At 33.9% G+C, this 25,916-nt stretch overlaps 1 protein-coding gene across 2 annotated transcripts; it reads left to right on the forward strand.

Annotated features, from left to right (window-relative positions):
- Positions 1-67: 67 nt before the first annotated feature.
- On the forward strand, positions 68-17,401 carry TpnC41C (Troponin C at 41C). Of its 2 annotated transcripts, none has more exons than XM_017159153.2 (4): positions 68-235; positions 16,597-16,624; positions 16,685-17,080; positions 17,144-17,401. In XM_017159153.2, exons 3-4 carry the CDS (start codon positions 16,744-16,746, stop codon positions 17,176-17,178), a joined length of 372 nt encoding a protein of 123 aa, XP_017014642.1. In that variant the 5' UTR covers positions 68-235; positions 16,597-16,624; positions 16,685-16,743; the 3' UTR covers positions 17,179-17,401. The 2 variants fall into 2 exon arrangements, with proteins under 2 accessions (XP_017014642.1, XP_017014641.1); XM_017159152.2 differs by having other exon boundaries at positions 70-358.
- Positions 17,402-25,916: the final 8,515 nt, after the last annotated feature.

Below are 25,916 nucleotides of genomic sequence, written 5' to 3' on the forward strand. Positions count from 1 at the left end.
TTGAGCTGCATGTCATACGGAATATTTATGCTTGCTTTTTAATTTTGTTTATATATTTGTTTTTGTTTCATCGAAAACAGTTGCAGCGCTCGCAACGTGTATAGTTTGTAGATTTTTTTCGATGCTGCAACCAACACAAAGACATTGTTAATTCTTTGCTTTAAATCGTGACAATAGTTCTTATTTAACAACTCGATCAGTTCACATCTAACACTATTTGGATATTGGTATAAAAGTTAGGACCAAATCTAAAATAATTTTGTGTTACCAATATATATATTTAAAACATCTTTTAAAATATTTTCAAATATTATCATTTTAATTTGGAGATTAAGCACTAAAACCTGACAAAATGAGCGTGAGTTTATTTTTTAGTTCAATAAAATAAATAAAAAAGATAAAGTGAAAATAATCGAATTGGCAGAGCCGATCTTTTTCAAGCTTGAGCCATATTTTTTGCAAAAAAATCTCGACGTCTGGGAGAGCTTTCTTAATTATTTCCGTTACTCGTCGATCTAGACAGTCTGTTCGCCCTCTGTCTGTCCGTCTGCATAAACGCCGAGATCTCGGAAACTACAAAAGCTATACATTTGGGATTACCCACATATAATCTTCGGCTTCCCTCGCACTTCTTTTAGCTGAGTAACGGGTATCTGATAGTCGGGATACTCGACTAAAGCGTTCCTAGAAAAAAAAATTATTTTTGATTTTGAACAGTTAAAAAAAATATTTAAGACAGGGGCAGGTTTCTTCTATTTATAAACAAAATGTAAAAGCAGAATTATAGAGTAAAAAGGTATATTGTATTCGTGCAAAAACCTGTAACAGGTAGAAGGAAGGGTTTTCGACTCCATAAAGTATATGTATATATTCTTGATCAGGATCACTAGCCGAGACGATCTAGCTATGTTCGTCTGTTTTTACGCAAACTAGTCTCTTTTATTTATTATTAAATTTAATTATTAAATTATTAAATTTCCGAATTAAATTTTTTAAAAATCGGAACACTATATCATATAGCTGCCATAGGAACTGTCGGAATGGAGATTAAAAGGAAACAAATTACACCAGTCGGCACAATTATTTTGACAGATTTTAAAGTTAAAGTTAGAAAGAGCACTTCAATTCCGTTTAAATGACACAAAAATTTTCTTAAAATTAATAAAAATAAAAAATAAAATAAAATAAAATAAAAATAATAAAAATTAATAAATTAAAAAAAAGTAAATCTAGTAGTACGGCAATGAAAAAGTAGATTTTTTTTAAACTCGAGTACCTCGTAGAGTTTGCCTTGGCTATCATCTCCGATTTTTTTTAATTTGTTTTGGTGTCCAGTTAGGGGCGCTATGAATTTTTGAAGTTAAGAACTTAAAAAATCTTCTCAAACTTTAAATTAGTATATCTCGGGAACGGCTTAGGGGAACCAACTTTACACGATTTTAAATGTGTATTAGGGAAATAAGGAAAATATTTTTTTAAAATTTTTTAAATTTCCTATCGCGGTTTTGGGAGTTTTCTTCATTTTAGTGTTAGAGCCCTAAATCACGAAAATACCTCTAATTTTTTTTCGATAGCACAGTTTTTTTTTAAATTTGGCCCAAATCCATGCAAAATTGGATTTATGGTGGATTTTAAAAATTTCGGATTTTTCAACTTTTTTTGGTTGACAGAGTCCAAATTTTAAATTATTTAAATTATTCTACACATATATACACATATATGGCGCAGACAAAAATTTGTTTGAATAAAAGTGCAAGCCGCATTTTTGTTTACTGCGCGCGCTCAACCTGAATACGACTTCTTTACTTATATAAATAATCTAAACTAATATAAAATTGGAACTCTAAAAAACGGTCAGCAGCAAATTTCACCCAGAACGGACATAAAAATCTAAAAAAATCACATTAATTACTAAAGTAATAGTTAAATATATTTTTTTCCTGAGGGCGTTATGACACTTTCCTGTGTGTCATAAGGCCCTCAAAAAAAGTGACATAGCGCCTGCGGGCGTTATGACACTTTTGAGTGTGTCAGAAGACCCACGGGCCCTATGACTCTTTTGAGTGTGTCATAACGCCCGCGGGCGTTATGCACCCCTAAATATACACAACAAAATTGCATTTATACTTCTCGGAAATCTTTAAAGATGTGGGCGCAGGACACATTTTAAAATCGTTAGTGGGCGATTGTGGGCGTTAGAGGGGACGTGGCGCTCGGCTGAAATAAACTTGCGCTGCGTGGGATGCCCAAGAATATGTGTAGAAAATCTCAACTTTCTAGCTTTCGTAGTTTCCGAGATCTCAGCGTTCATACAGACAGACAGACGGACAGACGGACATGGCTAGATCGACTCGGCTAGTGACTACTAGTGATACTTTATGGGGTCGAAAACGCTTCCTTCTACCTGTTACATACTTTTGCACGAATACAATATACCCTTTTATTCTACGAGTAACAGGTATAACAAAAATACTGAAACAAAATATGTGTGGTAAAATGCAGTAATATCGAATTGCTTTCTTGATGCCTTTTCTTAAATTAGTCAAATACATAAAGCAAAACATTGCCTCTCATAAATATTGGTTTCCCTTATAAGAGTTGTCTATTGTGGATTCATTCCAAAAGCTCCCCGGTTAGCTAATTCGCCAAGAGTATTTGGTTTTTATTTACCTTTTCGTTACCTATAAAAAATATTCTCTCTAATTTCAAAATTATCATATTGGTTGTTGGAGAGTTTTCTTTTAGAGAGAGAGAGCTATCTTTTAACACTTTTTTGTTCCATTTTTTTTAAGAAAACAAGTTTGTTTTCTAGAAGACTTACACGCTTATCGATTGGGAATTTAACTACATGCTCAACCCCTATATGAAATTCTATACTCTGAAGTTTTGTCAATGAACTTTAACACCTACAGGACCGATCGCTCCCTGCGTAGGGGGGGTGGTGTTCTGATTGCCGTTACCTCTAGTTTAACATCGGAGAGGCTTAACATTCATATCCCTAACGATATTGAATTTGTTAGTGTCAAAGTTTCCATTCAATCCTTATCTATTTTTGTAACCTGCTCTTATATTCCTCCTGGCTCTGATTTAATAATTTATGAGCACCATCTGTCTGCTATAAAATCTGTTCAATCCTTTCTTTCCAACAGAGACCTTTTGATTGTTTTGGGTGACTTTAATCTCCCAAATATCTCTTGGTCTCTTCCAACTGACTCACTTGTCGCTACTCCTTTATCCGCCCATGATTTTGTGGATGGCCTTTTAGAATTATCGTTACAGCAAGTAAGCTTTATACGAAATTTATTAAATAGACAATTAGATCTTGTCTTTGTTTTAGATCCGCAAGAAGTCACTGTAGCTAGAATTGACGCACTTGTTGTACCTGAAGACCAATATCATCCAACTTTGGAATTGACAATTGGCCTCCCCTGTACTGATACCCTTTCTCCTTTAGTTCCTCAAACTAAAAGAAGATGCTTTCGTAAATGTGACTATAATAAACTAAACTACATGATTTCTCAATATAATTGGACTGATTTGTACAATTGCATGGATATTGACAGTGCAATTGAACTTTTCTATAGCGTTTTAAACACTTTTTTTGACGAATGCGTGCCTGACAGTCTTCCTCCGAAGCTAAACTGGCCTCCTTGGTTTAACAATGAGCTTCAAAGACTTAAAAATCTTAAATCCAACACTTATAAAAAGTATAAAAATACGGGTAAGCCATCTGATTTTGCGAAATATGTTGTGGCTCGTTCAGATTTTAATGTTCTCAACAGTCATTGCTATTCCATGTATTTAAATCGATGTAAATTCGAGTTTTCAAATGATCCGAAGCAGTTTTATAACTTCGTTAATGCCAAGCGTAAGTCTTCGGCATTGCCTTCATCGGTACGTTTAAACTCAAAAGAGGCATCGTCGGATTCTGAAATTGCGGATTTATTTGCCGAGTTTTTCCAAACTACTTATAGTTCGGCTGCTTGGTCAAACCCTACCTACCCTAACCACTTAAATAGGGCTAATTGTATTTTTACCCCTGTAATTACCGAAAGTTCTCTTTTAAAGGATTTAGCAACAACAACGCCAACGTATTCTCCCGGTCCTGATGGACTCCCTGGGAGTGTGCTTAAGTTTTGTGCTTCAACCATTTGTAAACCGATTCTTAAACTTTTTCATTTGTCTATTTCATCATCAGTTTTTCCAACTATCTGGAAGGACTCTTTCATTATTCCACTCCACAAAAAGGGTGCGAAGGCGGATGCCCAAAATTATAGAGGCATTTCTAAATTGTCGGCAATTCCTAAAGCATTTGAATGTATTATTACTTCTCATTTGCAGCATTTATGTTCCTCGCTAATATCACCGTGTCAGCATGGTTTTGTTAAGCGAAGATCGACCACCACCAACCTTCTTGAACTATCATCTATTGTAATAAATGGATATAAGAATAACATGCAGACTGACGTTATATATACCGATTTTAGTAAGGCCTTTGACTCTGTTAACCACTCTCTCCTTTTATTCAAATTAGATCAGCTTGGGTTCCCATGTAATCTATTAACTTGGATTTCAAGTTACTTGAATGGTAGGACTCAGAGGGTTATATTTAAGAGCGCTGTTTCTAAAATGATCAACGTGACATCTGGAGTTCCTCAAGGTAGTCATTTAGGCCCTTTGCTGTTTACTTTGTTTATTAACGATCTTCCCTCTATCGTAGCTTATTCTCGTGTACTAATGTACGCTGACGATGTTAAGCTTTGTTTATCATATAAAGATGTAGGGTCCGGTTTCAACTTACAGTCAGATATTGATTGTTTTCAGGGATGGTGTGAGTACAACCTTTTAAATCTGAACTGCCTTAAATGCAACGTTATGACTTTTTATAGGGGCACTCCTACGTTTGTTAGTTATTCTCTTCAAAATACACCACTCGACCGTATATATTCAATTAACGATTTAGGTGTTCTTCTCGACCCAAAACTTAAATTTGATTGCCACATAATGGCCACTGTCAATAAAGCTATGAGTGTTTTTGGGTTTATAAAGCGTTGGTCAAAGGAATTTGATGACCCTTATACAACCAGATTATTATTTACCTCCCTTGTCCGTCCTATTTTGGAATATTGTTCTTCAGTTTGGAGTCCACAATATCAAGTGCACATCGACCGTATTGAGTCGGTGCAAAAAAAATTTCTTCTTTATGCCCTTCGTAGTTTGAACTGGGATCAAAACGAAAGGCTACCTTCCTACCAGAGTAGATTACTATTGCTTAATTTACCTACACTTGAAAACCGTAGAATAATGCTTGGTACTATTTTTATGCAAAATCTTATAACAGGTGATATTGATTCCGTAGAACTGGTAAACCGTTTAACTTTTAATGTTCCCGTTAGACTAACACGAAATTATTACCCTCTTAATTTGCCTCGATGTACATCAAATTTTACTCTGCATGAGCCTTTTCGTGTTCTATGTAAAAATTATAACAATCTTTATCATTTAATTTGCACTTCAACATCTATCCCCGTATTAAAAACTAAAATTTTATCTCATTTGCTTCAATCTTAGTTGTAGTATTTGTAGTATTTGGTTTCATGTCTTTTCCTCGCGAACTCGCATTTTTGCCCTAATTGATAAAGGGTCCCGCGCGTAACAAGCACGTGCTTGGTATCGTTGGGCCACTTGTTTGTACTGCTCGTAGTGCATCAACGTCCATCATATATATAAATATTTAAACAATATGTTTTGGACAAAGTACTAATATTGTGAAGATAATTAGTGTAAGGATTTGTGTCGAAAAATGAAATTGTTTGTTTCTGTTCTGTGCAGCTGATAATACTAGTTTACAGCTAAAATGCTCCACAGCAATTGATTGCAAATTATGTTAGTGTTGGAAACATAGATCATGAAAATACCACTAATTTTTTTTCGATGGAACAGTTTTTTCTAAGATTTTTTAAAAAATAAAATGTTAAATTTTGGGCTTTTTTCGAATTTTTTCCTATATCCCAGCTCAAATCCACCAAATTGGGCTAGTTTTTGTTTCATTTTAAAGTCAATAGATCAGAGCTTAACTTTGTTGTACAGATCAATATGATTGGATATGTAATGGCAGCGCAGAAGCTCGACAAAGATGAAAAATGTGTTTTTTGGTCGACTGTAAGTCGGCTGTATATATCGTAAAAACTCGAAATAAATCCGTCGAAAAATCATAATGGGTACAAACTTAAAGTTTACATCCTACCGAACAAAACAAGCCGGATATGCCCCAAATCCATTTAAAAACGGACTTATGGTGGATTTTTAAATTTCTGAGCTTTCAACTTTTTTTATGACACTTTTAAAAGTGTCATAACGCCCGGGGGCACTACGACCTTTTTTGAAAGGGCGTTATGACACGTTATGACACGGCCCACGGGCCTTATGATACTCTTTAGTGTGTCATAGCGCCCGCGGGCGCTATGACACCGGGCGTTATGACACGCACCCTATATTTATACCTATCGAAATGTAGAAGACATTTTTCAAATCGGACCATTCATTAAAAAGTTATACGCAATCAAAATATCTATATATATCTATCTCCCTCGCACTCCCTTTAGCTGAGCTACGATTATAGTCGGGACACCAACCCGAGTACAGCGTTCGCTTTAGCTGAGTGACGGGTATTAAAAAGTTGGGACACCAACCCGACTATAGCGTTCTCTCTTGTTTTCATTAATTTTCCCCTTGTTTAGAATGATATTTATTATACCCGTTACTCGTAGAGTAAAAGGGTATATTGTATTCGTGCAAAAGTATGTAACAGCTAGAAGGAAGCGTTTCCGACCCCACAAAGTATATATATTCTTGATCAGGGTCACTAGCCGAGTCGATCTAGCCATGTCCGTCTGTCTGTCCGTCTGTCTGTCTGTCTGTCTGTCTGTCCGTATGAACGCTAAGATCTCAGAAACTACAAAAGCTAGAAGGTTGAGATTTTCCACACATATTCTTTGGCTTCCTACGCAGCGCAAGTTTATTTTAGCCGAGCGCCACGCCCCCTCTAACTCCCACAATCGCCCACTAACGATTTTAAAATGTGCCTGACGGTCACACCTTTAAAGATTTCCGAGAAGTATAAATGCAATTTTGTTGTGTATATTTATACCTATCGAAATGTAGAAGACATTATTCAAATCGGACCATTCATTAAAAAGTTATACGCAATACAAAAATATATATCCATCTCCCTCGCACTCCCTTTAGCCGAGTGACGGGTATTAGATAGTCGGGACACGAACCCGACTATAGCGTTCTCTCTTGTTTTTTTATTTATTTCGCCAACAGACTTCATGTCCTTTACTGGCTACTTAACTAACTCATAACTAATTACTAATTCTAGAGAAATATAATAACAGGGCTTTCTTGTTAATATCCCTGGACGAACTTGGGTCCAATCGCATGCTAAGTGGCTTATATAATATTATTAATAATATATTAATAATATATATATTATTAATATATATTCCTATTAATAATAAGGAAGGCAGGTGGAAGGGCACGCCGTGAATCAAATTGTTTAAACATTTCCATTTGTTTAAAAAATATAAGGCACGTGTAAGGAAGAGCAAAAGAATCAATTGACTTGAATGCTTAGCTTTTTTTGAATACTTTCAATGCTATTAAAACACAAAAATCTGTAAGAAAAGGTTTTAAATATGTTGTGGAAATGTAAATGAAATATTCTTTTAGCAAAAGGATATCACTATTATCATGAATTTGAATCTAAGCGAATCTCACTTCCTTAGTCAGCTGCAATGCATACACAAGCACATATCTATGGATTGTGTTTGTAAAAAACTAATTTTGTGGCTTATATATATTTCGTCCATGTGTGTGTGCAGCGGAGCGAATTAATATTTTTTACAATCCACATTTTTAAAATAAAAGCAATTTTTCGGAAAATTTCGACTGGAAAATTCAGCTTAATGGGATTTCTGTAAGTGTACCGAAATTTTAAAATTGAACGTTTACCTAAAAAAAAGCTGAAAATAAAAGATCGAATTTTAAACCGCGAATTTTAAATGTGTTATGATTGTGGTGTTTTCATTTTCCCCTTGCGCGGTCACACTTTAAGTGCAACAGCAGGACATACAAACATGGACAACTTATGCAAATGCGCCAGCAGAACATACATATGTGGAGGCCGTGACGTCACATTAGACACAGACAAATATTGGTAAATTGGTTAGGGAAGCTGAATCTCCAAAAAATTGAAATGCTGTTAGTTACGGATATGCCATAAGATTATGAACATCACATTTTTAACACATTTAACACATTTATAACAGAGAAATGGCAAAAGAAAGAATTAAAAAACAAAAACAAATCGATTTTGGGGCACGTTGGCTTTAATTTGTATCTCGCACGCGGCTCATAAATATTTTAAGAATAATGTGATTTTTTTTTATTTTTATGTCAATCCGTTTTCGGTGAAATTTGCTACTGACCGCTACTGACTGCTACTTTCTATCAGTTACAATGTTATTAATGCAATTTTTATTTGCTCGCAAATATATCTGTTTGTAAATTGTAATTTGCTTTTTAAATTTCTTGTTTCGAATGAAATTAATACATTTCTACACACACGAAAAAATGTGCATTCCATACAAAAGTAGCGAATTTGATCGATAACACCTCGAGGGATGCTATACATTTGAATTCGTTACCAATTCCCAAGTTAAGCTCCAAAAAGTTCCCCGACGCAAGGATTCTTACCACAAGGATTCTTACCCTATCCTATGGGCAAATACTCAGATTTTGAGGCAATTTTAAAGGAAGAAATCTAAAATTTGTTGTATATGGGCATTTCCACCAAAAAGTCCACCAAGAAGAAAGCCTTTAAACTTGAATAAATCAAATTTCAACATGATTTGGCCGCCATATTAGTTTTTAATTAGTTGTATCCTGAGCCAAACTAAAAATTTTGAGAAAAATTTGATTATTTTTAAGACAAACCCCATCAATATACGCAAAAGTTAGTTTTTAGTTTTCCAGTTTTGCAGAGGGTATTATAATTTCAGTCAGATGTTTGCAACGCAGTGAAGGAGACGTTTCCGACCACATAAAGTATATACGTTCTTGATCAGCACCAATAGCCAAGTCTATCTAGCCATGTCCGTCTGTCCGTCTGTCCGTTTCTATGCGAACTAGTCTCTCCGTTTTAAAGCTATCGCGATGAAACTTTCCCGAAAGTCTTCTTTCTATTGCAGGTAGTACATATGTCGGAGCGAGCCGGATCGGACCACTATATCTTAAGGCTCCCATAGGAATATTCAAACATATCTAAGAAAATTCATTGTTACTTTGTAGGAAGTAGGCGTTTCAATTCTTGACTACTTAAAAACAAAATTCAAAAATAGAAACGATGAATCTGGAATCCCTGGAACTGCACCGAGTGAGCACTAAACTATAGGAATTTACTTTATCTGCAAGGGTATATAAGCTTCGGCTGGCCGAAGGTAGCTGCCTTTCTTGTTCTTAGTAAAACTTGTTTGCCACCTTGACCCACCTTATCCTCACTAAAGTCCAAACGAACTTTCTCACCCTCACCCTTTCCTTACATTACTTTTACCGTAATCAATCTAATACCTCCTTAATCACAATTTAACCCCGCACTAATCTCACCTTGTTCCCACCTTAACTCACCGTTCTGGTAGCCTAATTATATAATTTTGGTTAGCTAAGCGAGTGCAGAGAAAAATTCTCTTTTTCATCTTTTATTTCGAACAGATCTAACCCCCAAAACTTTAAAAACATAAAAAAGAATATTTATAAGAAATACCACACAGATACCTATGAAAAGCTACGGCCAAAATGGTCGGCTGGAAATCAACAACTGGAGTTAAATATTTCCGGAAATAAGGAAAATTAAAAAAAGCTCCAACTCTAATGGGTGAAAACTGTGAGTGTAATTTTGGAGAGCAAAATTTCCAACAATTTTCATCGTCTTTAACACAATTTAAATTATTGCAAAATATTTGATTTAGAATTGCGTCCATTAGGTGAGCCGTTATTTTATGCTAATTTAATCATTACATACCTATGTATGTACATGCCAATTAATCGATGTGTGTGTGTCATTGCGTTTCTCACATGCAAATGTGATGACTAAAAGTTTTTCCCTGCTCTCCCCTTGAAAACCAATCCAAAATTTTTGTTAAATCAAAACAAAAATTCCTTGTGTATTTTAATTGTTTGCCTACACACTTTGACTTAGAATTGCATCCAATAGATAATCCGTTTTATACAAATAGTACAATTTTGATTAGGTATTTCCAAACCAGAAAAAAAAACATTGGCCGCCTCTCTTTCGATCGTGAGTGCTGCGAACTGCCGAAGCATACAAAAAACAAAAACAACGTGCTGCCAAAAAGGCCCCCCGCAACCGCGCAATCTTACAAAAAAAACCATATAAAATCAACCGTGGGTCCAAAAAAGAAAATAAAATGCCTTACTAATTGTATGGCATAGCTCCACACTTTAAACCAAAAACGGATCCGATCGCATAATCGGTGCGGAAAAATTAATTAAGTGCCCCAACCGTAAGTCGTTTGGGGCTCATCTTCTGGGCTTTCAAAGATTTCCACAAACACAACTTAAAAACAAGAGAGAACGCTATAGTCGGGTGCCCCGACTATCAGATACCCGTTACTCAGCTAAAGGGAGTGAGAAAGAGATGGAGAAAATCTTTGATCCGCCGTAACTTTTTAACGAATGGTCCGATTTAAAAAATTTCTTCTACATTTCGATAGGTATTGATAAACACAATAAAACTGCATTTTTACTTTTCCAAAATATTGAAATTTTTAAAATCGTATATACGCGATTGTGGGCGTTAGAGGTGGCGTGGCACCCTTTTGAAACAAACTTGCGCTGCGTAGGAACTCCTAGAATCTGCATGCAAAATGTCAATCTTCTAGCTTTTATAGTTTCCGAGATCTCAGCGTTCATACAGACAGACAGACAGACGGACAGACAGACGGACAGACGGACATGGCTAGATCGACTCGGCTAGTGATCCCGATCAAGAATATATATAGTTTATAGGGTCGGAAACGCTTTCTTCTACCTGTTACATACTTTTGCACGAATCTAATATACCCTTTTACTCTTCGAGTAACGGGTATAAAAATATCAACTTGTTTGGTTGAAAACTGTGGGAATGGTTGATGTTTTAATCAACCAATTTTGCCTTTTTCGATAGTCCTGGGAGTCCTTAGGAGCCGAATTTTAAAAAGTCTTTTCTTAGTGCACACCTCCTCTAACACACGATTCAGACCCAATTTTTTCCAGAATTTTAGGTCTTATGGTTTGGGCTAGGGGAACATGACGCAAATCGACATCTACTCTTTTATAGTAATACTCGATTGTTAATTGTGGAAAAAAACACCAAATTTTTCCCTCCCCAAGTAAATACGTAGGTTTAAATATTCCATTTCAAAACCATTACGTTGTGAAAAAGTAAGATTTTATTCTATTTGATATTTAAGTGTCCTTTCCCAGGCAATTCTTTTGGGAATGGTTTGGACTTTCTCCAAAGAAGGACTCGCATGGACGAGATATTTTGAATAGAATTCTTAAAATGAGCCAGTGGGCCTAGATGGGGTGTAGCGACTCCTGTAATATGACCAGAACCATGAAATTTGGCTTGGAAGTCCTGTCTAGGTCTACACAAGGACGTATAATAAAAAAATATTTTAAAAGTTAAAGGGCATCATTAAAACACGTATTTACTAAAAGTAAACGAATATTTTTTGTGCGTAAAAAACAGGACTTTTTACTTTAATTTAATTAATAATACCTAGAGGTTTATAATATCGATTTCTTTTTTTTTTTGTAATATCCCTGCAAGAAACGGAATCAGTTTTGGACCAGTAAAATACTAGTTGGGACAAGAAGGGTAATTAGTTCAAGTTATGTCCATTTCCTTGTAACAAACTGGTCAATTTTTCATATGCTTGTCATCGGAAACAACTAGTTCATTTGTTTCCAGTTTTGCACTAGTTGCTGTTAAGCAATTTACTTTTACAGCTGTTAAACCACTCTGAAAAAAATTATTTTCACGAAAAAACTTAAAAATGTAACTCTAATCCATTAATTTATTGGATTTCACTTAACGATGCTTAACTTGACGCTCTCGTAATTAGTAGCAAGAGCAAAAATAAAAAAATTTTTTTGTTATGATAGAGGGAAGACCGTTAATAAACAGAGTAAACAGCAAAGGACCCAGATGAATACCCTGGGGCACTCCAGATGTCACGTGGATCATTATTAAAAACAGCGTTCATAAATATAACCCTCTGAGTCCTTCCATTCAAATAACTTGAAATCCAAGTCATAATTATATTTATTATAATTATACAAGTTACTCGTAGAGTAAAAGGGTATATGGGCATTTCCAGGGTGACGGACGTTTTTTCAACTTAAACCTTAAAAATAAGAGTGACGCAGCATACATTTTTTACTTTTTATTTTTATTTTTTGAATAGCTCAGACGCTCTTGTATTTATGGTGAAAAAAAGGAAGATTATCTGTCCAGCCAGTTCTTAGAAATAAAATAAAGTTAGTGAAATACGGACGCGACAAAAATAGAACTGCAATATTGAAAACTTTAGAAAAACCTTAAATCCTGCGAAACTGGAGGGCGATTTTTTTTTGGCTTTTTTTTCCAGTATACCTGCTGAGTAACCGAACACATCAAAGCAAGTTCGGTGGCAAAACATTCAGTGGTTTTGTTTCTAAAAATAGTGCAAGAATACGGACGCGACAATTACGGACGCAACATGTTGCTACTTAACAAAAAATTGCAACTTTTTAAAAACTTTTGTTAAAATGTTGTAGAGATATTTTACGTGTTACTAAAGTTCCTACTGTAAAGTTTGGTTAAATTATTAAAGCCCTATCTACCTCTTTTTAATAGAAACATAGTTTTTATATAGCTCGTTATATGAAAGCTATTTGACTAAGTGGTTAGAATTTAATTAAATTTTTCTGGTAAACGCGGAAATTTAATCAAAATACACATGTGTTACTGGATGCATAGTGTATTTTTCTAATTCCTGGGACCTGTGCAACATTTTTCCATTTTTCTTGTAGTGGTAGAGCACAATCCTCCACTTTTTTGGCGCCAATGTTATATTCTTTTTCTTCTCATGAAGTTTTCTTTGGCGCAGTTTATCCTTTTCCTTTTTCCTAAAGTGCAACTCAGGGTCCGTCTCCATCATTTTCTTCAGTTTCAGTCGGTATTCTCTCTTCCGGGAATTATCTTTTTCTTTGAAATTTTGCAAACGATCGGGATCAATGCCCTTTCCTCACCAGAGCTGAATGTAGCATTTTGACATTTTTTGGTATATGTTACATATTTCCCATATATTTTCAAGTGGTTCTAGAGGTGGGAGAAAAGAGCATTCGACAATAAATGCTACTACATTTTGATATTCTCGTGCCTAAAATACCAAATATCTGAGTATTTTTTGACTATCGACAAAACGGCCATCGCAAAATTTACGAAATTATCAAGGCCCACTATAGATGATTTCTCTGCAGAAAAAAAAATTACGAATAACTGCAGTTAACAAAAGCTGACCAATCTTTTGCCGCTCAGGTTTGTCACAGGAAGTAAGAGGCAAAAAACCCCCATATCGATAAGACCACCGAAGGATTGCAAAATCAACAATAAAATGATCCCAAAAAAAGATCTAATGTGCATTTAATAGCAATATATAATGCAAACAAAAGCTTAATAAAACATTCAAATTTTTATTGTCCATGGTCAATACATTTGATGGTTCAAATCTCCTGCTTGCGTATTAGCATTTGAGAAATTATGCCCATATCTCAGGTTTTGAAAAATGTCTTCCTCATGAAAAGCTTTCAACGCTTTCCTTTGTTTTTCCGTGCCTGCGCTGTTTCTCTAGCTGTTTCTGAATTTTCAGCAGAAAACACATGACAAAAATAAGATAATTTTTGTTAGCATTGAATATTTTGAATTTAAAAGCAAAGCACATCTGTTTTCGAAATAATAAATGCTGAATGCTAAATGCTTTCCCGTGCGGACAGGAAATAGCATTTTTTTGAATACGGAAAAAATACTACAGTATGTACATCAGTGAGGAAATGGCATTAAGGACAATTTCTCCGTATACTTTCACGCGTTGAATCGGTTTTTTTTCTTCTTTTTCCATCTTAAAATTCTCAAAAATTTTAAAAAAGTATCTAAAAGAAGTGCTTTTTCTTTGATGGCAAAATTTGTTGTGAATAATACAAATATTATTATATAAAGTATATGACAAGGAAAAGCATGGCCTTCGACGTTTTTCATAGCAGCAAATTAAACAATTAGCTTCACAAAAAAAATTATGAACAATTATTTTTTAGTAATAAAAAATTCAAATTAAAAATATTAATTAGCTAATTTTTTTGTCAAAAAATTTTAATTAATTTGCTCCAAATATCCTTTCTTTAGCCATAAAAGTAGGATTATATGTGCCGCAAATTGCACGATTGAAAGGAAAAAATAGGTTTTTTTGATTATGGACGCGACATTAAAAATTTGTAAAAATAAACTTCAAAAAAGCCATCAAATCCATTATTCCTTAAGAAGTTTACATATTTTCCTAATAGCATTTGCCTCAAACTATATATAGGCTTGGTTGTTTGATCTTGAGACTATCACAGAAGGCATACCAATATTACGAAAACACAACAAAATGTTGCTGAGATATACAGTACGTGTTGCTCGTTTTTCAAAGCTGCATATCTTCGTGTAAAAAATTAATTTGGAAGAAAATGTAATTGACTTACAAAATATAGATACCAATGCTATTTTTATAAAAAAAAATAAAATTTTCCGCCAACTTTTAATTGTTGGGGTTTGGTTGACTTTTTTCTGGAAATATATTTTATTCGTGCAAAAGTAGTAGTAGTAGTAGAAGGAAGCCTTTCCGACTACACAAAGTATATATATTCTTGATCAGGGTCACTAGCCGAGTCGATCTAGCCATGTCCGTCTGTCTGTCTGTCTGTCCGTCTGTCCGTCTGTCCGTCTGTCCGTCTGTCTGTCTGTATGGACGCTGAGATCTTGGAAACTACAAAAGCTAGAAGGTTGAGATTTTGCACACATATTCTTCCTACGCAGCGCAAGTTTATTTAAACAGAGCGCCACGCCCCCTTTAACGCCCACTTACAATTTTAAATTTCTGACGCCCACACCTTTAAAGATTTCCTAGAAGTATAAATGCAATTTGGTTGTGTATATTTATACCTATCGAAATGTAGTTTTACTTTTGAGGAAAATATCATAGTAGCCGTGAAATATTTGTCAATTTTAAATTCTCCCCTTTGTTAAAAATGTTTTGTTCTCTTTAAAGCCTTTATTCAATACTGTTATTTTGTCTATTAGTAACGGCTACTATTATATTTTTCTTAAAAATAAAGTGAAATACCAGTATTTTTCTTTTGCGAATGCGGAGGGTCAAACGTGGTTTTAGGCATATAGTTTCATGGTCAACATGTCATAGAATGGCCAACATGTCATGATTATATCTTTTTTCGAGTCCATACAATTGTTCCAAAGTCAAGGCTACTGAGATATTTTTCATCAAAAAACCAGTATTTTCCTCTTGCAAATGCGGAGTGTCATACGTGGTTTAAAAGGCCTAGTTTCTTTGGCAATGTTGTTTAGACTTGTCTACGATTTGTTGACCTTCAAATAGACCCACCCAAGTTCCCATGTTTTCAGACGACTGTGAAAGTTTCAGATCGTTAGCTTTTAAACTGAGCTTGCAAACGGTATTGAAACAGACATACAGACGGACGCAGGTTAACTTGGGAATTCGTAACGAATTCAAAAACATAGCATCCATCGAGGTGCATTATTGATGTTGCATAGTATTATTGTTAAATTTATTTCTGAAATATTAAAAAAGAATCATATCCCAGAGTAAAAAATTAATACAATAAAACCCAAAACCGAATAACTGTACTTTAATTTTTCGATCGCTCCCATGGCAACTATTTTATATTGTCACCCGATTTTTATAAAATTGAATTCGGAGCTCCGAATTATTCACAAGAATAGAAGGTAAAATTTCTAAAAACGCCGAACCGTAGAAACGGACAAACAGACGGACGGACAGACCGACGATACACTATGGGGTCGCAAACGGCTCTTTTACTGCGTTGCAAATTTCTGAGTGAAATCAAAATACCTTCTGCAGGGGTATAAAAAAATGTTTTTGCGGTATTCACTGTATCTCCGCTAAAAATTATCGGATTTCTATTCTGCTTCTACATTTCGTTTAAAAATTAAAAAACCCGCCGCTGGGAAGTTTTTTTTGTATTTTTAAACTTTAAATATTTGTTTTCCCGTTAAAAATAATTATATTTTTCTTTTTAGGTAAGTTTTATTAAGATTAATTTTAGCCTAACATCTAAAGTTTTGGTCCGATTGACTTTCATTTTTTTTGTATAATCCTACATGTTAATTTTTAAAATCGAATATATGTTTCTTATTTATTAAATTGTTTTTTGAACCATTATACATTTTTATAGGATGAATTAACTAAGGAGCAAACTGCTTGTAAGTTACAAATAACTTTAATTATATACAAATACTTACAAAGATAAATTTTTCTTATAGTACTACGAAACGCATTTAATGCTTTTGATCCAGAAAAAAATGGCTACATTAATACAGCCATGGTTGGCACGATTCTCAGTATGTTGGGTCATCAACTTGATGATGCTACTCTTGCTGACATTATCGCTGAAGTCGATGAAGACGGATCCGGCCAAATTGAATTTGAAGAATTTACGACATTGGCCGCCCGGTTTCTTGTTGAAGAGGACGCCGAAGCTATGATGGCTGAATTAAAAGAAGCTTTTCGACTTTACGACAAAGAAGGGAATGGCTATATCACTACTGGCGTTCTTCGTGAAATTCTGCGAGAGTTAGACGATAAATTAACTAATGACGATCTAGATATGATGATTGAGGAAATTGATTCCGATGGATCGGGCACTGTTGATTTCGATGGTAAACAAATAACAATATTATTTAAATAGTTACAATTGCTTAACTAAATATCTTATATTATAGAATTCATGGAAGTAATGACTGGTGGCGATGATTAACAATTTCTCAAGGGATACCTTTTAAAACTCTTTTTAAAATAACCAAAATTTTGCTTTTAAAAGTAATATTTTATCTAAAGTCATATGAAATTATAAATTTAACGTTCTTAACAAAAACTTTATCAAATTAAAATTTTAAAAATTAAACATTTTTTATATAATAAAATGTTTGCACCATAAGTTTAATATAAAAAAAACTTTATTTAATTTAATTTTAAACTGGTTACAATATTTTTTTATTTGGAAGAACACCGACTGTCTTTAGACAAGTCTCAAACTGAACTCGCTTCTTAACTTAAACTTCTTTGATGATCATACCTCGGTTCTGAGCTTTAGAGCTTTCTATGAGTGGAGTTAGCTTTAATTGAGTGAGTTTTAAAATTGCCCTTTGGATTGTTGATTGATAATGCACCGGCGACTCAATCCGATTGTTTAGTCTAAATTCTTTGGGGATTCTTTCTCATGGTAATTTTCCATTGAGGGTCCGAAAGTGTGGGAACGAACTGATAACGTAATTTGATTCGTTCTGGATGTTTAGTCTAAAGCCTGGGTGCATTTGCAATTAGATATTAGCTGGTGGCGAACTAAGGTTATCTGAAGGGTGAATTCTGGGATGGTGTATGTGTGTGTAAGTGTGTGGGCGTATGGACATGTGCATAAAGTTATGTGGAACTATGGATATGTCACTCCCCCATTCTTTGGGTATAACATTACATTTTCTTCTATGTTAATTTGCCTTGGTAGATCATTTACAATTTCTGTACTCTTTTGTGTATCTTCCTTTGGTTTTACATATTTTACAATAAGTTTTCTTGGTATGCTCATAAATTTATACAATAAGTACAATAAAATGCTTATAATAATGATTACAAAAGTTGTTAAAGTGATTATTTGGAATACATTATAATATTTTGTGTGTGATTCTATTATTTCCTTCGTTTGAATATAAGATAATGGTTCTAATTTTGTCACATTGTTATTTACGTAAACGCTCTGTGTGTAATCTAACATTGTATTTGAAAGAGTGAATTCATCTAATTGTACTGAACAATTAAGGATTTTAACGAGGTTACTTCCAACTATAGAAATTTCTTTATTAATGCAATTTTGATTTAATAATGTTTTAGGAATATTCCATGTTAATAAAATATTTGGTTCAACATAATTAATTTGGAAATTTTTATATGTTTTGGTATACTTGCATTCAGTATTTTCTTGTTTAATTATTCCATTTATACATTCGTCAAATACAATTTTTCCTGTTTCTTTGTTAAATACTTTATCTTCGTATAAGAAATATTTGTCGAATATATTTTCTGTTAAAATATTATTGTTTTCATCGGGATAAGGAATAATTTCAAAAACGGGCGATTTAACTACCTCTGAAGGAATATGGGAAATGATCAAAATTTCATTTGTGTCTGTTTTAAGCCAAGTGGAAGTTTTGATTTTCAACAATTTCTCAGGGTTCACGTTTTTTAAATAATCATGTTTTAATAATTTTGGGTTGAATAAACCTAATCTTGTCAGTTGCATCCCTAATTCGATATCTTCTACGTATTCTGTAAAGTGTTGTAAATTAAATATTAAAACGCTGGCTTGTTGTTCCCTTTCTCCGTCTGCCTTTAATTTATTAATTACTTCAATTCCATTATTTATGACATCGATAATCATATTTAAATCTGTGTTCTGAACACTAGTATCTACTAAATTATTAATTTTTTCTTCCATCTCATCTTTATCATCTTGGTCTAATGTTCCGAATAGGTATTTATATACTGATCCTACAATATTGAATAAACCTCTCTTACTGCGTTTTGCTAATGTAATTCCGTTAATTTCTCTTTTAAGTTTTTCTACTAGATATCGGATTTGTATTACGTCATTAAATTCATCAGCTTCTTTCAAAAGACTTTCAAAAGTTTGTTCAGTTTTTGTTATGTTTACACTTAGATAATGATATTCATAATTAATCGGGATATCTATTGATCCTGTTTTAAATACAAGATATCCATTTTGAGCCTTAATGGGATTTATTTCAATGCTCTGCCCGATTGTTAGTTGAATTAAAGTTGTTAGTATTATGGAGAAGGTCATTGTTTTCATTAAGTTGTTGTTGTTGGGTCCGTTCATTTTCTTCTGCTTGCCTGGAATTATCATCGTATTTACTTTTATTAATTTTCTTTTTCTTTTTAAATTTCGATTTATAATGAATAATCTTTCTTCCCCTATTTGTTTCCTCAAAGTGTTTTTCGTCAATTTTTCTCAAGGTTCCTGTCTTCTTAAATGGATTTGTAGTTTTGGACTTTACTAAAGGTGCTTGTCTATATTTTGTGTCTATTTCGTAATCATGACGTTTTTCATTAAGCTTTTCAATTCTATTTATTTTCTTTTCTTGTGTATCGTAATCAGGGGTTCCTGCATACATAAATATGTTGGCTGGTATTTGATTTGTAGCATTATGTTTTGTTTTATGATTATAAATATACAGGATTAATTCAAATTTGGTATACCTGTTTTCAATATCCGGTTCACTTCCTATGATTCTCAGCTTCTCATTTACCATTTTATGAAATCTTTCTACGTCCGATATACCGTTTTTACTTGTTGTTACTTGAATTTGTACTCCTTCTGAGTTTAACCAATTGTGTAAAGCTACACACATAAATGCTGAATCCTTATCTGCTTTGATTTCTTGTGGTTTTCCCATTTCGTTAAATACTTTCATGATAGCTCTTTTAGCTTCTAACCAATCCCTACTTGTGACTTCTACTAAAGTAGCAAATTTTGAATAAACGTCGATACATGATAAAAATTGTTGGTTACCCACCATATAAAAATCCATGACAAATTTCTCTCTTATATTTTGAATTTCTGGTGTAAGTTCGAATGTCAATTTGGTATTTCTATGTTCCGTTTTAGCAATGTTGCAAATTTCACATTCATTTATTATATTCTGAATTAATTTTTGATAATCAGGGAAGTAATATTTTTTCTCTAAACCATTTAGTAGTTTTTTCGATTCCTGGATGTAAGAGGTCTTTGTGTCGTTTCAATATTTTTTCTTTAAAGTCTGCGTATGTCAGTACGTCTTCGAGTCTTGCCGTACATCTTACTAATTTCGTCAAATGACTTGCATTTATAATTTCCACATAAGCTTTTTGGAATATAAGAAAATCTGAATCGTTATGGAAATATATTGCGCTTTTCTTGGTACATAGGTATTCTTTAATTATCTCTTTTGCTAAAGTTTCCGTCATTTCTTTATAAATAATTTGAATTTTTAATTTGTGGAAATAATGCGTTACTTCTGTTTTGTCTTCATCTCCTTTAATTACTTCAATTTGTCGGGAAAAATAATTAAATGGTCTCTCGGTTATAGAAATATAATTCTGGTTATCTTCTTGCGCACTGTGTGCTGTTGCGTTTACACTACTGGCTGTCTCTTCCAATACATTTTCCTCAATATCATCTGTAAACATATTTTCTTCTATTTTGGTCCTGGATAAAGCGTCGGCAACATAATTTTCTTTACCTGGCAAATATTTAATCTGATAATCAAATTCGTTTAATTTTATTTTCCACCGTTGTAGTTTCATATTTGGTTCTTTTATATTATTTAGCCAAACTAAGGGTTTATGGTCGCTTAATATTTCAAATGACCTACCAAATAAATATGATCTAAAATATTTGGTAGCCCATACGATTGCTAAATCTAACTTATTGTGTACGTTTGATGATCGGGATTTTAGTTCGTTTACGAACTTACTGATGCTTCCTTGGTATGGGGTGTCACGAACGTGCTGTATGATGTCCTCGTATGGCCTGTGATCCTTGAAAGCTTTAATTAGGGCCACTTTTGCTGTTCCCCATGTATTCGATTTTTCTTCCTCGATGACTGCTTGCGCGGAATCGACGATGGTCCTCTCAATGGCTCCATAGATGATGTGGTTTTGGCGAACATCTTGAGTAGGGTAAAGTTGCAGTAAGTACTCTACTCTGGCAATATAGCGACTTAATTCCGATGGGTTGCCGTCGAAATAAGGTAGCTCTTTGATTTGTCCGATAAGCTGATTCAGATGCAGCTCAGACAACTGCGGTAGCACTGGTGGATTTGCCATGTTTAATTTTTTATATTTTGTTTTCAATATTGACACTTTTTAAATTTCAAGCGCGTATTGACCGAATTGGATTTTTATTTTAGTTTCTGCGTGCGAAAATTACACATAGATTCTTTAGCGGATCTCGATATTTGTCGTTTCGTATATTCACGGATTTTTCGCTGATCAGGACAAACTAGTCGTATAGTAATATCCTTTAGTTGATCAGTACCGATGACTTTTAAAATGACTTCAAGATCCTACCGGCTGCGCCAATAAAATGTTTGCACCATAAGTTTAATATAAAAAAAACTTTATTTAATTTAATTTTAAACTGGTTACAATATTTTTTTATTTGGAAGAACACCGACTGTCTTTAGACAAGTCTCAAACTGAACTCGCTTCTTAACTTAAACTTCTTTGATGATCATACCTCGGTTCTGAGCTTTAGAGCTTTCTATGAGTGGAGTTAGCTTTAATTGAGTGAGTTTTAAAATTGCCATTTGGATTGTTGATTGATAATGCACCGGCGACTCAATCCGATTGTTTAGTCTAAATCTTTTGGGGATTCTTTCTCATGGTAATTTTCCATTGAGGGTCCGAAAGTGTGGGAACGAACTGATAACGTAATTTGATTCGTTCTGGATGTTTAGTCTAAAGCCTGGGTGCATTTGCAATTAGATATTAGCTGGTGGCGAACTAAGGTTATCTGAAGGGTGAATTCTGGGATGGTGTATGTGTGTGTAAGTGTGTGGGCGTATGGACATGTGCATAAAGTTATGTGGAACTATGGATATGTCACTATATATACTTCCATTTTAAATTAGAAGGAAATATGAATTATATTGTGCATTTGTAAATCTTTTTATTATTATTTACGAAAGGCATGGCGCAATACGGGTTCACGTCATAACGCCCGGTGTCAAAACGACCGCACTTAACAAAAGTGTCATAAGGTCCTTAAACACACTCAAAGGTGCCATAACGCCTACAGACGCTATGTCTCATTTTTGTGGGCCTTATGACACACATAGGAAAGTGTCATAACGCTGGATGCGATAAATTTGAGTTAAACTGCGTTCTAAGGATTTTAAAAGTGACACTCTTTATCTTTTAAACTCCATACTCAAGTACAAGGCCACTTTCTATTTCTACACCACCATTGCTTTCATCCACCGCCCACACCGCATATTCAAATTAATTGGCAGGGATTTTAAAAAATTTGTATTTGTATTGGTAAGATTTTTAACATTTTTCAAAAAAAAAAATTGCTGACATGTACAAGAAAAGTGAAATATTATCTAAGAGCAGATGCCAATTGTAGCTTTAACGGGGGTCCAGCTTCTTTATATTTGAGCCCTTTGGAGCCAGGATTTTCACTTGACTTGTCTCTTTCCATAAATTCAATTTTTAAGATTAATGAAAGCCACTTAGATTGTTTTTTTTATTTAAAAAAAAAGTTTTTTTTATGGTTATAAGTTTCTGGAATTAAGTCATTTTTTTGAAGAAATGTGAAAAAAGTTGCAAAAATTATTAGTTTTGCGATATTAAGGATACATTTGGTAATAGCTTTGCGTATTTACTTCTTGCAACTTTGTGCCATTTATAAGTTGTACACCACGGAACACAATCAAACTTGTTGGTTTTAAGCTAAAAAGACACACATCACTATGGACGGCAGTCCATGTAGTGACGAAGCGCACCAGGAGAGTGTGCGAAGGCGACTACTATTATATAGCCGCAAAATTGAAAATCTGCTGTGATAGTCCGATCGTAATGAGTAATACACCAATCGAAAGGTATTGCAAAAACTTAAAGGATTGCATACTTTAAGAAAAACAATTGGCTTGGGAGAGAGAGCGGTGAAAGTGACAAAGTGAAAATTTCGAAATTTGAAGCTGTTGGGCCGGTGGGGATAATTTCACCCTCGCAATGTTTTAGTTGTATTCCTTTTGAAAATACCCGTCGAATGAGGGGTCATTTGTCAAAATCCGACGCTCCGTTCAAAAGTTATAGCCAAAATAAGATTTTCTTCGTCTTCCCAAAATGAAAATTTAATTCTGTTTGTCAGTTTGTCAGTTTGTCAGTTTGTCCAAAACATGTTTCTTAAGTTTTGAAAATTTAATATGACGTTCATCCCATCGATATAAAAAACTTTTGTTCTACCACTTTTGGAAAAACTCGCTAGTTTAGCGGGAAAACAGCTATAAATAGCTAAAATTCGGAAAACCGTAACTTCTATACTACTAAAGCTACAGACTTGTGCTGCATCTTGTTTGAAAGGTATTTTTAAATGCTATAATCGCCTTCTATACGCAATTTGTGTAAATGTAATAATTAAAAATATATGAACAAAAGACAATTTTTTAAAACTTTTTTTTTAGCTTTTTTTTATTTTTCTCAAAAACGGCTCTAACGATTTTCTTTAAAACCCTAAACTGTATAGCCCTTGAGATTCCTTAAATTTTGGTATATAACACCATACTGTAAAAAGTCACGTTTAAAAGTTATTTTTATACGAAAATAGCCACTTTTGCCAGCTCGAACAATTAACGCTCCCTGAGTATTGAATTTTGTGGGAGGGTATCCGAACTGTATTTTAGGGTCATGGAATCAGTAAATTTGCACTTAAGAGTTCCATATAGGAATCTTTTGTTCTACGACTTTTGGAAAAAGCCGCTACTTTAGCGGGAAAAAGCTAAAAATAGCTACATTTCGTTAGTTTGTAAGTTCTACACTACTAAAGGTACAGACATGTGCTATACCTCGTTTAAAAGGTATTTTGAAATACTTCAACGCCTTTTTAACTGAATTCGTTAAAATACAATAGTTTAAAAATTATGATTTATGACCAATTTAAATTTAAATGTTTATATTAGCACCTATGAGAGCAAAAGTAAACAAACAAAAACTTCTGATATCAAATAAAAACACCTCTTAACGAGGTAAAAAACTAGTGACGATCGCACCTTCAACATACAAAAGTTCTGATATCAACATTTGTGACGAAAAATTATTACACTCGTCATTAAATAGACTTTCTAATATTTTTTCATTCGGCACGCTGCAATAGAAAATGCCTGTGAAGGGAAAAAGGCTGGAATAGTCTGCTAGGGCGGGCCGAATGAGAAAATATTAGAAAGTCTATTTAATGACGAGTGTAATAATTTTTCGTCACAAATGTTGATATCAGAACTTTTGTATGTTGAAGGTGCGATCGTCACTAGTTTTTTACCTCGTTAAGAGGTGTTTTTATTTGATTTAAAACAGTTCACAGTTGGACAACAAGCTATTCAAGCCAACAATACCTTTGCTACGATTTGACATGATCAGAAATAATAAAACTTTTTGTTGCTCCACAAAATAAGCACTGAAAGTTTGCAAAGATTTTTCACTAATTTACGCACACAACAAAGTCAATCGAACAGCTGACTTTGTTCGCTTATCAACTCTATAGTGTTGTTAGTAAAAATCTTAGATAACTGTTCTTGGCTAATTAGGGTATGTAAATTCAAAAAATATATTTAATTTTTAAAAATAATTTGTAAAATAAGTTGAGTTTATGCCAAAAAAATTGAATTTTTTTCCACAGTGCCACGGTTGATTTTAAATGATTTTTTTTGTAAGATTGCGGGGGCTTGTGGGGCCTTTTTGGCAGCACGTTGTTTTTGTTTTTTGTATGTTTCGGCAGTTCGCAGACCTCACGCAAGAATTCCGAACACAGCTCTCACAAAAACAACGTGAGCAGAAGCACCCAGCGGAGAAAAAATGCATTACATGTAAAGAAAATGTAACCGATTACTATCGCTGCTTTTCGTTAGAGAAGTTGTATTCAGGGCTCCTATGACTTCGTTTTTTCGTTCGCTAACGATTTCCCTTCGTCAAAAATCACAAACACACATAAAAATTATTGTCTATGTGTTCGTTTTTCGTTTCCCCTCCCTCACGTTTGAGCTTCGAAACTTTAATAATAACAGCATGCATTCTAAATATAGTTTGACGAACTAAAAAAAGCACAGACTATGGCCGAGCGGTTAGCCTTTCCATCCATTATACAATAATACCCATGTTCAATTCCTACATGAGGAAAGAATATTTTTTGTTTTCATAAATGAACATGCATTACAACTCAGCATACGTTTTTCAAATTGTATGTTGAATTTTCTCTAGTCCGTCTACATTTTGCATTACAATTTCGGAAAAGTATATTGAATTCGTAATGGAGACCCGAAGGTGATTCGGCCCTAGCATACTTTTCCCATTACTAGTAATGCAAATTTTCTCCCGACCACATTACAAGGCGGCCATGCCTATGGCAAAGTAATCCATGTTGTAATCCATTGTTTCTCTATTACGAGAGGAGAAGTAATGCATTCGTAATCCATTTTGTAATGGCAATTTTCGCCGCTGGGCAGAGCAGAGAGAGAGAGAGAGTCATTTGAAGCAAAAGAGAGGCGGCAAAAGTTTTTTTTTCTGGTTTAGAAACACCTGATCAAAATTTTACTATTTGGACACCAGAACGAATAATTTAATAGATGCAATTCTTAGTCAAAGTGTAAAGCTAATCCGAAAAAAGCATAAGAAGTTTTAGTTTTGATTTTTAAAATTTTTAATTGGTTTTCACATTTGAATGTAAGA

Source organism: Drosophila takahashii, chromosome 2L, assembly GCF_030179915.1.
Source record: "Drosophila takahashii strain IR98-3 E-12201 chromosome 2L, DtakHiC1v2, whole genome shotgun sequence".
NCBI classification, from domain to species: Eukaryota; Metazoa; Arthropoda; class Insecta; order Diptera; family Drosophilidae; genus Drosophila; species Drosophila takahashii.

Excerpts from the sequence above, each read along its gene's own strand:
- TpnC41C (XM_017159152.2), top strand. Across the intron at positions 16,625-16,684 it reads AACTAAGGAGCAAACTGCTT|TACTACGAAACGCATTTAAT; the intron begins GTAAGTTACAAA and ends TTTTTCTTATAG. Across the intron at positions 17,081-17,143 it reads GGGCACTGTTGATTTCGATG|AATTCATGGAAGTAATGACT; the intron begins GTAAACAAATAA and ends CTTATATTATAG.